The sequence below is a fragment of the Sorex araneus genome, chromosome 2 (genome assembly GCF_027595985.1).
Source record: "Sorex araneus isolate mSorAra2 chromosome 2, mSorAra2.pri, whole genome shotgun sequence".
Classification (NCBI taxonomy): Eukaryota; Metazoa; Chordata; class Mammalia; order Eulipotyphla; family Soricidae; genus Sorex; species Sorex araneus.
The window spans coordinates 225,560,268-225,576,341 of record NC_073303.1 but is presented as its reverse complement, the minus strand read 5'-3'; the positions used below and the strand labels follow the sequence as shown (position 1 = coordinate 225,576,341).

The following is a 16,074-nucleotide window of genomic DNA, read 5'->3' as shown; positions in this document are numbered from 1 at the left end:
TTTTTGCTTTTTTTGGGTCATACCCGGCGATGCTCAGGGGTTACTCCTGGCTCTGCACTCAGGAATTACTCCTGGCGGTGCTCAGGGGACCTTATGGGATGCTGGGAATCGAACCCGGGTCGGTCGCGTGCAAGGCAAACGCCCTCCCCGCTGTGCTATCGCTCCAGCCTGCCCCTCCACTTTTTTTCACATCATGGATGCTTCTCAGGTGAAGCCCCCTCTCTCCACTCCCTCCGCGCACCCTCAGCTCCTGCCTCAGTGTCTTTAATTCTCAGAGGCTGTCCCAGGCTGGGTGTTTGCCTGGGGGAAGCCCCAGCTTCCAGGACAGAGATGCACGGGCTGAGGTTGAGAGAGGTCACTCAGAAGCCCCAGCCAGCAGCAGGGAGAGTGGGTGTGAAGGATGGACACGCGGCCACCCTCTGGGTTCTCAGCTCACGGAGCGCGGGAGCGGCCACTATAATCTGAAGGAGCAGATAGCATAATCCCATAGTACTTCCTATTGGCTGCGACACCCTTTCTGTCCTGACACTGAGGCTTGGGTGTGTCTGGGTTCTGGAATGCACAGTGCTCCCCAGGGGTGAGGCAGCTGCCAGCGGGGGAGGGGCGAGGGGACAGAGGAAGTGAGGTCAGCCAACAGTGACTCCTGTCAGCCCTTGGCCATTGTCTCCCCCAGCCTCCAGCCCTGTCCAAGGGTCGGTGCCCCTGAAGCCCAGCTTACAGCCTGGCCCCTCAGAGGCTGCTTCTGCTTCTCTTACCCTGTCTTCTCGTTCAGGCTTTTAATGCCAGACCTGTGCCCTACCGCTGAGCCACATCCCCCACACCTAACACCCCCCTCTATCCACTGGGGTCTGAGGACGCCCCTTTGCCAGCCTTTTACTGACATTTGAAGTTAACCTGTTCTTGGGGTTCAGCAGGCTGCTTTATTCCGTGACCTGACACAAGCATCACCCTTCTTCAACCTCCAACCCTCCTCCATCCAGTGATTGGTTTATGTATTTACTGGGGGCGGGGGGACGCATATCCGGTGGCTGCTGCAGGGACCACTCCCATTGCTGCTCAGAGGGTCATGCTGTGTGGGGAATAGAACCAGGGTCTCCCACATGCAGAGTCTGTGAGTATGTCTGGGGTCCTGACACGGTTTATTATGCACCTTTAGCAGGCAGGGGACCAGAGGCAGAGAGAGGTCTCATTGGTCTCAGGGGACAGTGGAATTCCAGTCCGCAGTGTCTGTGGGGTCCAGCCAGGAGGGCAGGCAAGAGTGTGGGATCAGAGCTCGTTTCTCCCTAGGAGCGGGGGCTGCCCGGGGTGCCTCTGGAGGGGCGCTGTGAGAGGCCTCCTGGAGGGGGCTGGCTGAGTCTGCCCCCAGTCTGTCCCTCCAGTTCTGCTGCGTAGGTGGAGTGGGGTGCAGCGTCCCTGTCGGGCAGCTGGGGGCGGCTAGAGGGGCTCCAACTGTCCCCCACGAATCAGAGCCCCCTTCCCCCCAATCTGGTCCTGTTTACCCACAGCGCGGAGCCAGAGAGGCTGCGAAGAGGGGAGGGGGGAGAGGGGAGATGGAGCCTGTGGGAGGATTTGGACCCAAGTTGGGATGCGGAGAAGGGGGGTCGGGGGAGGAGCCAAAAAATTTTAGGGCCTCAGCCAGTCCCAGACTCAGCCCGTGCAGCGCCGGCGGGAGGGCGAGGACGGGCTGACGCTGGGGGGAAGGACAGGTAGGAGCCCCCCGCCCGGACCCCGCGCTCCGGCCGACCCGCTGGGCGCCCCACTGCGCCTCGGAGCCGGCTCCCACGGCCCGGCGCGCGCCCCCGGGACCCCCGGGCCGGCGGCCGGGCCCGCCCCCTCGGGGAGGCGGATGTGGGAGGGAGGCTGCGGCCCGCCGCGGTCCCGGAGACCGGGCGGGGGTGGGAGCCGCGCGGGAGGGTCCGGCCCCGCAGCCCCGGCGCGGGGCGAGCGGCGGCGGGTGGGCGAGCTGGGCAATAGGAAACGGTTTATTAGGAGGGAGTGGTGGAGCCGGGCCAGGCAGGAAGACGCTGGAATAAGAACAGTTTGCTCCGGCCCCTTCCCAGTCCCGGGAGGCGCCGCGCCCGCCGCGCCGAGCGAGCCCTGGGCGGCCAGTCCCGTGCGGGCCGCGCCCCGACCCCGGCCCCGGCCTCGCGGGGCGCCCACCCCGCCCGCGCCCCGCGCCCGCGCCCGCGCCGCAGACCTGGCCCAGAGGTGAGTCGAGGTCCGCGGGAGGGACGGGGCGCGCCTGGATCCCAGGGAGCCCTTTGGGAGGTCCCTTCTTGGCGGCCCCCAGGTTCTCGGTGTGCCCCGGACCCCCGCGCCGGCAGGGCGCCCCCGCTCTTTGCTGCTCTGAGGACAGGGACGTCGTGGACAGTAGGCTCACCCGCTCCTTCGGGGCCGCTTCTGCTGTCAGTCCTACCTGCTCTTCTCTGCCAGGGGGCTGCAGACCCGGTGGTCCTCAGGGCTCACTCTTGACTCTGGGCTCAGGGCTCACTCTTGGCGGGGCTGGTGCACCAGGCATGGGATCGAACCCAAGTCAGCCGCGTACAGGGCAAGCTCCTTACTCGCCACATTGTCCCTCTGGCCCTGAACCTGTACCCTGATCTCAGCCAGTGGTCAAAATAGCCACCAGTTGGGGCTGGAGTGATAGCACAGCGGGTAGGGCATTTGTCTTGCACGTGGCCAACCCGGGTTCTAATCCCAGCATCCCATATGGTCCCCTGAGCACCGCCAGGAGTAATTCCTGAGTGCAGAGCCAGGAGTGACCCCTGTGCATTGCCGGGTATGACCCAAAAAGCAAAAAAAAAAAAAAAAAAATCTTAAAAAAAATAGCCACCAGTTATCTAGCACTTACTACACAGACCCCGAAAACAGTATCATTTCTTCTGTCATTCTGGCCACAGGCTCTCGGAAGAGGGATTGTACCCATCCTGCAACTCAGACTTGAACAAGGCAAACTTAAACAATTCAGACTTAAACAGTGGTGAGAAGGGCACGTTGGGGTGTTGGCAACTTTGGGTGAGGGCTTCGTGTCCTCCTTAGCCCTTTGCTAAGTACTCATCGGACTCACGAAGATCCCCGAGACCCTTTCACCTCTGGGGGGCGGAGGGAAGCCGAGCCCTCGGCAAGGTTAAGTCCCTGGTCCTGTCGCAGCTTTAGGAACAGGGTTTGAGCCTGTGCTGTGCCACGCAGCCTCTGGAATCAGAGCCCCTGTTGAGGTGGGAGGCAGCAGCCCCCCTGTGAAGGACCAGTGCAGGGAGGACCGCACTCAGGCCCCAGGGACAGCTGCTCTGCTGTTGGTTTGCTTGCTTTTTGTTGGGGGCCACACCCAGCCATGCTGGGGTGCTCAGGAAGCACTCCTGGAGGTGCCCGGGAGTCCACACGGGGTGCTAGGGACCCACCCCCCCCACCTCACTGCAGGCACCCCAGCCCGTGAGCACTGCCACCAGTGTAGTCGCCGCTGCTGGCGCAAGAGTGAGTTTTCTCAGTGTCCGGGGAAGCACCTTCTGAGCATGTCGCTAGGTTAGCGCCCCAGCTGAGATCAGGCCTCAGCAAACTGGTGGGATTTGTCGCTGCGTCGAAACCAACCCATGTGAGGTGCCCGGTGATGAGATCAGCAGCGTGGCCCATCTCTCAGGCCCTCTTTCTCCTTCCTTCTTTGAAACACCAAACACTTGGATAAAGTGGCCACACAGGGTTGGGGAGATAACGCAAAGGGCTGAACACGTGCGTTGCATGTAGATCACCGTTGTCATTCCAGGGACCTCTCGGTCCCTGTTGTAATTCCAGGAGCCTCTCAGTCCCTGTTGTAATTCCAGGGACCTCTCGGTCCCCTGAGTATTGCAAGGAGTGACCCCTGAGCACCAAGCAGGGAGTAGCCCCCAAGCAAACAAGCAAAATGACCAGGCAAGAAAGAATTCAGTGCCAGTGATTCAAGCTGAGCGAAACTTGGGAGTGAAGAAGGGCAGGAAGGTTCACAGCCGGGTCTCAGTTCCCCCCTCGGCATTTGGAAGGTATGTGAGATCACCCGTTCCTGTCGAGCGCTCGGCATGAAAGGAGCTCTCAGGAGGCTCACTCCTGCCAGTCAGGATTTTTCAGTTAATATTTGAAATTTGTTGAGATTCGTGTGTGATCTCTGGCCAACAACAGCGATGCGTCCATCCGCAGCAGGTGGTCATCCAGAGTTTTTCTTAGGTGTGAAAGGGTACCACCAGTGACAGAAGTCTGTGTGTGCCAGAGCTGGGTTTCAGGACAAATCGTGCTCTGAGTCGGGGCTGACCAGGACTCCAGTCCCTCCTGTACTTAACCATATTCCGGGCCCACTTAAAATCCCGAGCTACAAATTTACTCCGCTGTGTTCTCAGAATCAGACCAGAGAGGGGGTCTGCATAGTCCTGGGGGCTGGAGGCGTCCAGACCAAAGCCCCCTGCTTCCCACCCCCATTTTTCCAAGTTCCTAGCTGTGGCGGTTCACTCTCGTGTTTCTGCTCCTGCGGTAGAGTGGGGGTGCGAGGGCAGAGTGAAAATCCTGGCCTCTGGCACCCTGCCCCACCCCACCCCCACCAAGCCTGTGAAATGAAAAGCGTTTGGGACATTTCTCAAAATATGTTTCCCATACAAACTGACCGGGATCATCTGGGGGAAACTTAGACATACTTCTTGCCAGTCCCAGATGGATGGAATCAAAATCTGGACTGGGAGTGAGAGCAAAGAGAGTGCAACACCCCACCCCACCCCCCTTTTGCTTTCTTTCAGTTTTTGGAGCATCCTTTGTCGTGCTGGAGGCTTGGGGAGTCGGGGGGGTCGGTGGAGCACTCCTGGGTCATGGCTCAGTGGTTGCTCCCAGTGGTGCTCAGCAAATCACATGGTACTAAGTGCAGGCTGTGTGCCCTCAGCCCCTTGAATGGGCCCTAGCATGGGCATTTCTTTAGTTGTTTCTTTGTTTGGGGGTCACATCTGGCTGTCAGGGTTACTCCTGGCTCAGGGATCCCTCGGATCCCTCCTGGTGAGACTCCTATGGGGTGCCAGGGGTCAAACCTGGGTCAGCTGCACCAAGGCCAGCGCCCTACCGACTGTACTGTCACTCTGGCCCTAGAATGTGCACTTCCAGGGATTCTGATGTCAGACAGGTGCAAGACGAGCCCTACACTGCCCCGGTCAGGGGTGCCAGAAGGCCATAGGATCTCTTCCCCATTGTCACCCAATTGTCCCCTCCTGCCCAACCCTCTTCGTCACTGTGCTCTGAGCAAGCAAAGGCTGCCGAGGATGACTTCCTGCTCCCACCCCAGAGGGCAAACCCAGCTGCTCGGAGACTCCTGGGAAGGTTCTCGGCCAGTTCCACTGCTCAGGGCCTGCCTGCAGGAGCAGGAGGTGGGCGGAGGCTGGGACACAGCTGCCGCGGCCTGGCTGTTTCCTCCCCTGGCCCCGGGCCTCTGGGGCAGAGGAAGCCCAGGCAGGAAGGCCAGGGCTGCCACCCCCCGAGAGGCCCATGGAACACCCTCCCTCCCCGCCCCCGCCATCCTGCCCTCAGCGGCAGCATCACGGACTTCGTGGGAACCATCCTTAGACCGTGAGCCCAGTGGTCTTCCCCCTCCTTCGTGCCAGCCGCCCCTGCCCGGATAGCTGGGCCCAGGCCCTTCCCTGCCCCTGCCACCCTCCGGAAAATCCTGCTTGCTGTGGCCCGAGCCCCCCGTGTCTCGAAGCACTGATTGGGTTGGGTCCGGGGCTGTGGATAACCGTAGATCGAAGTTATTGCCCTCCACACCCCACTGTAGCCGGCCACTGGAGGTCAAACATTCAATCTAAGCGAGTTTCACTTCCCTTCCCGTGGCACAACCCCACCCTGCCATTTCCCAGGGCTACCAGGAGAGAGAAGGGCCGGAGAATGGCTCCCAGGGGCAGCTTCCACTGGGCTGCCTGGGGCCGGGGAACGGAGGAGAAGGAGCACTGCCCTGAGAGTCCGGTGTATGTTCCTGGCTTGGTCCTCACTTGTTCTGAGGGGGTTGACCTCCACGGGGGGTGCCCAGGCAACCATGCGGTCCTGGAGATTGAGCCCCGGGCTTCCTGCATCACAGCGTGTGCCCCAGTCCTTCTGGCTTTCTCTTCAGCCTTGTTTATTTGCGCTTGGGGGCCCAGAGGTGGTGGGGACGCCATGTGGTTTGGGTGAGCGAATCAGCATCCCGAGCCCGTCAGACCCCTGCTCCCGCCCTCTGGCTCTCTCCTGGCTCAGGGCTGGAGACTGCACTGCTGATGTCCCCAGGCACTGCCACTGAGGCCTGCCTGACAGTGGACACGGCCCCTCCACTGCCTGAGCTGTCCACTCCACCTGGCCTCAACAAAGGAGTTGGGCTTTGCGGTTCACAAGGGGCCTCCCTAGAATTCCGTCCCATGGGTGCCCCGGGGGACTCCTCCAGCGCCCAGAGCCGCCCCCTGCCCTGAGACTCTCTGTCCCGAGCGCCTGCGGTGCGTGACTCCTGCCTGTTCTATCTGGACCCCAATCTAAACAATCTTGATTCCTGTTCCCAGCTTGGCGGGACCCTGAATGGCAGGAAGTGCAGACAGGAGCCTGTTTATGTTTGAGGCAGCCAGGACTGGGGGGCGGGGCAGGCGGGCACTGGGACAAGGGGTGGGCAGGCTGGAGGCTGGGTGGGAAGGGGCAGGGGTGGAGGGCTGGAGGGCCGAGGCCTCACTTCACCCCTACCCCTGGCCCTGGGCGCCCCGAGTCGGAGGCCGCAGCAGGGAGCTGGGAGGCCGAGCCCTTGGTCACTGGAACGTGGTTCCCCACCCTTAACCCTCTCAGGATGGTTTCCATGGGGAAGTGAAGCGGGACTTCCCCTGCAGGCCCCGCCCCAAAGCAGACAGAGTGGGGAGGAGGCCTCCCTGCCCCCCCAAAAAAAGAGTGCCAGTGATTTCCTCTGGGTGAAAGGGACCCAGGGGCAGTGACTGAAGCCGCACGGAAATCCCATCTCCCAGACCTCACCACCCTCTCCCGCCCCTCAGGACCATGACCTCGGAGCCCCCCCGGAGAGGGCTGTTGGTGCTGCTGGCGGCCTTGGGTCTGAGCCGGGGTGAGTACCGGGCACAGGTATCCCAGGGGGCAGGAAGGGCCGTCTGCGCCCGGCTCTCGCTGGGGTGGGTTTGAGGAACTGGGCAGAAGGGGGGATGGGACCTGGCTGTCCCCCGACCCTCCTTTGCTGTCCTCTTGACTGGAATGGGGGAAGGAGGAGAGAGAAGGAGGACATGGGGAGGACAGCTGGGACGGCCCTGGGGCTCAGATCCGGAGCCAGGACTGGGCCTAGAACTGAGGGGAGAAGGGGGGGCTTCTCCAGGAGGGGCCGGCCTGGCCCTCAGCTGTCTCTGCGGGGCGGGGGGAGGGGGAGGCTCTGTAGAGAAGGACGATTTGGGGATGGAGCCACGTGGCTCAGGTCACCTGCTCTCGGGGAGGGACTGTGGGTGGGCTCAGAGTGGCTAGGCTGGGGCCGGAGACAGAGACGGAGCAGTGGGGAGGGTGTGACCTGCTTTGACCCCCCCAGCGTCCCATACGGCCCCCCAAGCCCACCAGGAGTCACCCCTGAGCCCCGCTGAGTGTGGCCCCAGAACAAACACAAAGTGGCTGAGCTTCCAGCATGTCCCCCAGGCAACCCCGTGAAGCCCCCTCGGGGCCAGATGGTGACGTGCACGTGTGAGAACCCACACTGCAGGGGGTCGACATGCCAGGGGTCCTGGTGCACCGTGGTGCTGGTGCGAGAGGAGGGCGGGCAGCCCCAGGAGCACCGGGGCTGCGGGAACCAGCACCAGGAGCTCTGCAGGGGGCGCCCCACCCCATTCGTCAACCACTACTGCTGCTACAGCCCCCTCTGCAACCACAACGTGTCCCTAGTGCTCGAGGGTAAGTTGCAGCTCACCTCCCTGCACCCCCTCCCGCCGCACTCCCCGTGCTGGCCAGGGGGACAGGGAAGGCGGGGCCCTGGTGCTGACCGGCCCTGGCGAGGTGGGGGTTGGGGGGGCTCAGCGCCCTGCGTCTCCCTCAGCCACCGAGACGCCAGACCACCGGGAGGTAGCCGGCCAGCTGCCTCTGATCCTGGGCCCCGTGCTGGCCTTGCTGCTGCTGGTGGCTCTGGGCGCCCTGGGCCTGTGGCACGTCCGGCGGAGGCAGGAGAAGCAGCGGGGCCTGCTCAGCGAGTTGGGCGAGTCCAGCCTCATCCTGAAGATCTCCGAGCAGGGGGACAGCATGCTGGGGGTACGAGCCTGGGGGGACCTGGGCACGGCGGGGTCGGTGGAGGGGACAGAGACCGCAGAATCAGGGCGGGGGCGGGGTGGCGGGACAGCTGAGAAGGGCACACAGTGGCTGGGCCGGGAGCCACGTGTATGAGGCGTCTCTGTGTGTGGGACCCAGGCCACAGAGGGAGAAGGGGCTGGGATGGGTGGGGACACTTCTCAGAGCTTCTGGGTCCCCACAGGACCTCCTGGACAGTGACTGCACCACGGGCAGTGGCTCGGGGCTCCCCTTCCTGGTGCAGAGGACAGTGGCTCGGCAGGTGGCCTTGGTGGAATGTGTGGGTGAGCTGCTCCTGAACCCTGGGGAAGAGGGTCCCAGGGCTCCCAGGAACTAGGGAGGGTGAAAGAGGTCACAGGTGGGGACAGGCCTGGGCAGGGAGTGGGTTTGAGATGGACAAGGAGCTGGGGTGAGTGAAAAGCTGATGGGGGTGGCCTGCCTGCAGGTTGGGGGTCGACCACTGGTGCATCGGGGGTTCTGCTGATGGGTTGGTGCAGTGTCAAGGTGGGGAGCTCTTCTGGGGGTCTCTGTGCCCTGGCTTGGGTGTGACCCTCCCTCTGTCTCCATCAGGGAAGGGCCGCTACGGGGAGGTATGGCGCGGGCTCTGGCACGGCGAGAGTGTGGCAGTCAAGATCTTCTCCTCGAGGGACGAGCAGTCCTGGTTCCGGGAGACAGAAATCTACAACACGGTGTTGCTGAGACACGACAACATCCTAGGCAAGCACGGGGGCTGTGGGAGAGGGCTGTGTGACACCAGGCCCGGGGCTCTGTCCCACCCAGAGTGCCTGCCCTCCGAGCCCCTACCTCCCGCCTCTCTGACTAAGCCGCACTGACCTTCATCCTGGCCATCTGTCCCTGACCCAGTCTGCTGTCCTGCCCCACCCCAATCCCAATTCAGTTCAGCCTCCCTCATCCCAAGCCCTTCGACTGCGCCAAGTGACCCCTCTGCCCACAGGCTTCATCGCCTCGGACATGACCTCCCGCAACTCCAGCACGCAGCTTTGGCTCATCACGCACTACCACGAGCACGGGTCCCTCTATGACTTCCTGCAAAGGCAGACGCTGGAGCCCCAGCTGGCCTTGAGGCTGGCGGTGTCCGCGGCCTGCGGCCTGGCGCACCTGCACGTGGAGATTTTTGGTACACAGGGCAAGCCAGCCATAGCCCACCGCGACCTCAAGAGCCGCAACGTGCTGGTCAAGAGCAACCTGCAGTGTTGCATCGCCGACTTGGGTGAGCAGAGCCGGGTAGGGGCGAGTCCCGGGCGGGATCGCGGAGTGGCGAAAGGGATGTGTCTTTCATAGTGGGCGGGGACTGCAGGGCGGGCCCAAGGCTGATTGGCCAGGTGGGTGGGGCGGGGCCTTCTCATTGGCCGGTGGGCGTGGCCTAGGCGCACCCTCTCGGAGGGGCGGGGGTTCCTAACACACGCATGCACACACGCACACGCACGTGTCCTAGGTTCTCTGACTTTGAGTGCCCTGATACTGCGGTAGAGACTTGCTTTCAAACGTACTTCTCCTGCGCCAGTTGTATCAGCACCCTTTCAAGCCCCCAGCTCCTTCGATGGCACCAGCCCCTTGGAAGAAGCAGCCACAGCCTGGGTTCTCGTCTAGGCTGTCTCAGATTGCATGTCCCCGTTCTCCCCAGAACTTGGGGTCCGGCCTGTGAGCTGGGCATAACAGTGCTGGCCAGGCCCACTCCTGGGCCGCAGGGTTCTCGGGAGGGAGAAGGTGCTCTCCAGTCGAAGTGTAAGGCGACCAGCGCCCCACCGCTGTCCTCAGGAAAGGCCTCTCCTCCCCTCCCCTGCCCACCTCGCCTGCCCACCTCACCCTGTGAACCCCAGCCCGGGCCCTCCCCCCCCCCCCCCGTCTGTGGGCAGACGTGACAGGCCTGGTGTCCACAGGTCTGGCTGTGATGCACTCCCAGAGCAGCGATTACCTGGACATCGGCAACAACCCTCGAGTGGGCACCAAGCGGTACATGGCCCCTGAGGTGCTGGATGAGCAGATCCGCACCGACTGCTTTGAGTCCTACAAGTGGACCGACATCTGGGCCTTCGGGCTCGTGCTGTGGGAGATCGCCCGACGGACCATTGTCAATGGTGAGGACCCACTTCGGAGAGGGTCGGGGAAAAGGACGGGGCTCGTGGCTGTGCAGGCCGACGGGAGACGGGAGCTTCCTGCCACTGCTTGCCTCATGGGCTGAGGAGCTGGCGGCCTGACCTGTTGGTTCCTTTTAATGATCCATTACCAGCTAAGCTAAGCTGAGTGACATTTTAAGGTTCACCTGAGTCTGTGATTCTAGGAATCTTGGATAAATGACCACACGCGTATTAGTGGCAGCTAACACTTGAACTTCAATATGTGCCAGGCCTGGAGAGCTAGCGCAGCAGAATGGAGCTTATGATTTGCATGTGGGAGGCCCTAGTTTGATCCCTGGTACCAGATGGTCTCCCGAGCACACCAGGAATGACCCCAATGCAAGGAGTAAACCAGGAGTAAGCCTGAGCATGGGTCGGATGTGGTTCAAAAACCAACCAAACAAGAATGTTCTAGATGTTGTACTACATACATGTTTTTTGGGGGGAAAGGGATTGTGGGGTCATACCTTGGTGGCCTGGGGCTACTCCAGTTCTGTGCTCAAGGGTCACTACCAGCTCTCCACTCCCAATGGGGCTTATATGACCATCTGCAGTGCCAGGAATTGAACCAGGGTCAACCATATACTGACAAGCATCACGGCCCCTGTTTTCTCTCTCCAGTCCCTGTACATAACATGACTTTATTGAAACACCCTGTGTTGGCAGGACATGGTATCACTTAGTGGGTAAGAGCTGGGTCTGAGACTGAGACACTGGCTAGCCAGGATTGGTTCCTCACTCTACACTGCCATGATGACCTAACCTCTCTCTGCCTCACTTTCCTTCATTCATAAAATAAGGAGGAAAGGCTTCTCCTAGCAAGGAAATGCCAAGTCAGTACGTAAGACAGTGTCAAGCTGCTCTGGAGTTCATTAAATAGGAGTCCCAATGATTTGTGCTTTTTTGTGCTTTTGTTTTGTTCTTGGGCCGTGCCTTGCAGGGCTCAGACTATTCTCAGTGGCGTTTGAGGGACATATGGGGCCAGGGATTTATCCTGGGGCTCTAGATGCAAAGCATGTACTGCCCTTTGAGCTGTCCTTCCAGCCCACTCAGGTGAATCATTGCAGCCACTTGCAGAGAGAGAGCTCAGTGGGCTGTGTGCATGCTTCACGTGTCGGTGTTTGGACCTCTGGTACCGCTTAGAGTGACCCACATGCACAGGCCCTAGAGTGCCCGTAGCACTGCGGTGTGTGACCCCCAAACAAAGCAAATATAGTAAAAACAAACTGCAGTCACTGGAGTACTTTTCATCCCTGTTGTACAGATGAGGGGGGACTGGGGAGCAGAATGACACTGCCGAGAGGCAGTCCGGGACTGAAGGCAGACACTGAAGCCCGGCGTCTCTGTCCCTACGGTCGGTTTCCTTGATCACAAAAATGCGTGACCCGAAAGTACCTGCGCTACCTGCTTCTTGCTCCCTTGTTTCTGTGGGTGCCACCAGGACTCAGGCTGGGACGTGCTGAGAGCAGCTGCAGGACCTCTCGGCTGTAGCACGTGCCTGCCCAGCCCTGGGGGGGGTGGCTGATGGGTGTCACTGGACGGGGTGGGGAGGCTTGCCCGTCTGTGGAGATTGTCCAGGGAGGGGTTTTCGGGACACAGGCCCTCAGCTTGGGCTCAACCCTCGGAGACTGGTTGCTGTGCTCCGGAAGTGGGGGGGTGGGGGTGGAGGAGCAGGGTCCTGCCCAGACCGGGCTTCATTTGCTTTCAGTAGAGTCCCCTGTCCCTCTGGGAGACCCCCCCTGAGGCTCAGAGTCACACACCCCCTCAGCAGGTGGGGTTTCGTGGAATTGGTGCTAGAGCAGTAGTTCCCAAAGTGGGTGACCCTGGGTCCCCCAGGGGTTCCGGAATGATCCGGGCGGGCAGTAGTAACCCTAGGGGCTGCGGGTGGGGTGGGGTGGGGGTAGGGGGACACTGTCTGTTTCTTCACTTGAAGAAGGTGGATTTCCAGCAGGACACAGAGTCGTTTATTTTTTCCAGCCTCGGTGGGCCGCAGGCCATGTCGGCGCTGCTGGTCCGGTACCTGGGAGCCGCGAGCCCCTGGGCCAGGCGCAGGCCTGCAGGAAGGCCGGGCGGGCAGGCGGCCGGCAGCGGCTCCTGGGGCGGAGGGAAGCGCGCAGCCCCACACAGATCTGCGGCGCATTATAAACACTGTAATCTGGTGTCAGCCCCGGCCCTGATTAAAGGCCCATTAGACACGCTCGGGCCTCTGTGCAGTGCTGATTAGGGCGAGAGCGCACAGCGACGGCTGGAAGGCCGCCACCGGGACAGCAGCTGGCGCAGGCTCCTCGGAGCTCGGGACAGCATGGCCGTGGCCAGGGGCACTTTTCCTGAGGCTGGCCTCTTCTCTCGGGGCCGTTTGCAGCTCCACGTGCCTCCTTTCCGGACTCCCTCTGAGGGTGGCATGGGCTGGGACTGCTCAGTGCTCTTGTGGCCCCGGGGGTGGGGGGAGGCTCTTTGGACCTGGGAAGAAAGCCCCCCACCTTTTTTTTTGCTTTTTGCTTTTTGAGTCACACCCAGCAATGCTCAGGGGTTACTCCTGGCTCTGCACTCAGGAATTCTTGGCGGTGCTGGGGGGACCATATGGGATGACGGGGATTGAACCTGGGTCAGCCGCATGTAAGGCAAACGCCCTACCCGCTGTGCTATCCCTTTAGCCCCGAAAGCCCCTTTTTAGGGGTGTCTTCTGCTGCTTCTTGTTCCACACCCTTAGCTGAGAGCTGAGCATGGACAAACTTTCTGGACTTAAACTCTGGCTCGGTCCTTACTTAGCCTGAGTCATCTCAGACACGTTTCTTCCCCTCTGTGGCCTTCGTGTCATTGCCTACGGCAGGGCCAGGAATATCTGAGGTCCTGAGTTGTGAGGATTCTATGCTCTGCACTCACAACAGCACCTGGCTCTCAGAAAGCCCCGGCGAGAGCGGGGCCACCATGAGAACAGGCTGGGGGACAGCCCCCAGCCAGTGGCAGCAGCTGCAGACAGCCAGGGAGCAGGTGTCACCCAGGAACCCGGGCGGGTAGTGCGGGTCTCAGGGTGGCTGTTGCCCTCTGTGCCTGGGGCCTGGCTTTGGGGTTATCCCCAAGCACCAACTGTGAGATGCAGTTGGAGTTAGAGCCACACTTGGGGACGGAGATGCCGGAAGGTGTTTATGCCCCAGGCCTGGCACATGGTCAGTGCGAAGCAAACAGCATGACTGTCATGGGTGATGTGCTTGTGTCACGCCTGTGGCCCTCTCGGGGGTGGTCTGCAGGTCTCTGTCTCCCAGCCCCTGGACACAGTGGCTCTTGCTGGGCTAACTGAGCCTTCCTGGGGTCATCACTCAGGGGCCTGGTGCTTCTCCTCCCCGTCCCAGGCATCGTGGAGGACTACCGACCCCCCTTCTATGACGCCGTGCCCAACGACCCCAGCTTTGAGGACATGAAGAAGGTGGTGTGTGTCGACCAGCAGACCCCCACCATCCCCAACCGGCTGGCTGCAGACCCGGTGAGCCCTCCACGGGGCCTGGGGGGCTCAGTAGGGGGTGCGGTCTGACCCCATCAGGGGGCCAGGGCTGGGAACTGAAGACTCTGGGGAGGTGGTTTTGCTTCACCTGGGATAGATTTGGGGGATCGAGTCTGAGCTGCCTCCCTGGGCCTCCTTCCCAGGCCCTGGCCTGTGCGCCCCTAGGGACCCCTGCGCCTTCCCTCTCCCCCCGCTGCACTTCCTGTTATTCGGCGCTTGTTGTTGCTGCTGTTTATTTGCTTTTTTTTGTCTCAAAACACTCCACATATTTTGTAAGATGTACACACACGTGTGGATGAGCATGTAGGGGTGCCCTGTATGCAGGTACACAGTTACCAAGCAGCCCTGTACACTCATCTCTGCACATCCTGTTATTTTGCTGACCTTGAGAACCTGCTGACCTGCCGTTGGACCTGGCACACAGGTGCTCAGAGCACAGTGATAAGAACAGTGTGTGCACAGGCGTACACACAGGTATACACAGGTGTGTGAGCAGGTGTATGCACAGGTATGTGAATAGACGTATGTACAGGTGTGTGCACAGATGTATGCACAGGTGTGTGGACAGGTGAATGCACAGGCAGTGAAAAAAAGTATATACATGTGTGCATAGATAAGTGCACATATGTAATCACAGATGTGTGCACAGATGTACGCACAGATGTTTGCACAGATATGTGCACAGTTGAATGCACAGGTGTATGCGCAGACATCTGAACCGATGTATGACATATGCACAAGTGAGTGCACAGGTGTATCCACAGGTGTATGCACAGACATATGTACAGGTGTGTGTGTGCATAGGTGCATCTGGGCCCATTCGTCCTGCACAGCATGTAGGGGCTCCCCTCACCCAACTCTGAACCCCTGCACTCGCCGTCACAGCCAGCAAACAGAGTGGCTCATAATGGGAAGTAGAACCAAGCTCTGAGGCCAAGGTAGGGCTGGCTAACGTGAGGACCCCTGAGCTCAGGACCCCTGAGTTCCTGGGGCGACCCTCCCTGGACACACACAGTTTCAGTGCCATGCCCACCATGCTTTTCCCGTCTCCGTTCCCAGGCTGGGCTGGGGGAGGCCTGGGATTGCTGGACAGTGGGGACCCCCAGGCTAGGTCAGGTCCCAGTCGAGACAAGGATCTGTGTATCCTGGGTCCCCGAATGCCATCCTCCCCCTGCCCACCCCTCTCGCCCACTCTCTTCCTGTCTCCTCCTTGCTGACCCCCACATTCCCTTCCACCAGTCCTGCCTCGCCTCTTCCTCCTCTTCAACCTCGGCCCCTTCTTTCCTCTCGCTCCTTCGTGCGTGCTTCCCGCGACTGCTCACCTGCCGGCCTCCCCTTCCCCAAGTGTCCTGACCATGCCCTCTTCTCCGCCTGTTTCCTGCCATCCCAGGTCCTGTCGGGCCTGGCGCAGATGATGCGGGAGTGCTGGTACCCGAACCCTTCCGCCCGCCTCACCGCCCTGCGCGTCAAGAAGACGCTGCAGAAACTCAGCCACAGCCTGCAGGAGCCCAAAGTGATCCACTAGCCCGGAGCCTGCCCCTGGCCCCCCCACCTGCGTCTGGTGGGAACAGCTGGTGGGGTGGGGACCCCTCTGTGCAGGGGGGTGCGAGTGTGTATGCTGGGGAGGGGTGCCCCCCCCACCCCCGGGTGGGTGGCTCATCTGCCCAGCGCCCAGCCCTTCCAGCCGAAAATACAGCTGGGCTGAAACCCGATCTCCACTGTCTGGTTTGCTGCAGGCTCCTTGACGCCTGGCTCCCTCCCCACCCCACCCCCACCCCTGCCGCTGCGTCCCCTGCCCCCCCCTGCCAACCCCAGGGTGAGATGCAGAAGAGCCCCTGAGCCAGGCCGGCCTGGCCTGGAATCCAGTCTGAGCCCCCGCCCAGGTCTGCATTTCCCCCCTGCCCTCCGAGATCCCGCTGGTCCTGCCAGAACCACCAGGGTCCGGCCTTGCAGACTCCCTGCCCTGGCCCTCTCGGCCTCTGGCACAAGCTCCAGACTCCTCACGTCACGTCACGTAGCTTGGGTTCTCTCCCTCTGCCCCCTGTCTCTCCCCAGGAGCCCTACTCGCTGAATGCCAGCTGTCTGGCCGGGCTGGGGGGGGCCGATCCTGCCCAAGCCCCTCCATGCCCACTGACCTACCAACCCCAAGGGTCCTGCTGAGGGAGC

The 16,074-nt window shown here is 61.4% G+C and overlaps 1 protein-coding gene across 3 annotated transcripts; it reads left to right on the top strand.

Moving 5' to 3' along the window:
• Positions 1-1,093: 1,093 nt before the first annotated feature.
• Positions 1,094-15,620, top strand: ACVRL1 (activin A receptor like type 1). 3 transcript variants are annotated; one of them, XM_055126482.1, is made up of 10 exons: positions 1,094-1,111; positions 6,996-7,063; positions 7,633-7,884; positions 8,027-8,235; positions 8,456-8,555; positions 8,842-8,988; positions 9,227-9,502; positions 10,173-10,370; positions 13,760-13,890; positions 15,299-15,620. In XM_055126482.1, exons 1-10 carry the CDS (start codon positions 1,101-1,103, stop codon positions 15,431-15,433), a joined length of 1,527 nt encoding a protein of 508 aa, XP_054982457.1. In that variant the 5' UTR covers positions 1,094-1,100; the 3' UTR covers positions 15,434-15,620. The 3 variants fall into 3 exon arrangements, with proteins under 3 accessions (XP_054982457.1, XP_054982458.1, XP_004601545.1); XM_055126483.1 differs by lacking the exon at positions 1,094-1,111 and adding an exon at positions 1,659-1,706; XM_004601488.2 differs by lacking the exon at positions 1,094-1,111 and adding an exon at positions 1,890-2,208.
• The last annotated feature ends 454 nt before the right edge of the window (positions 15,621-16,074 follow it).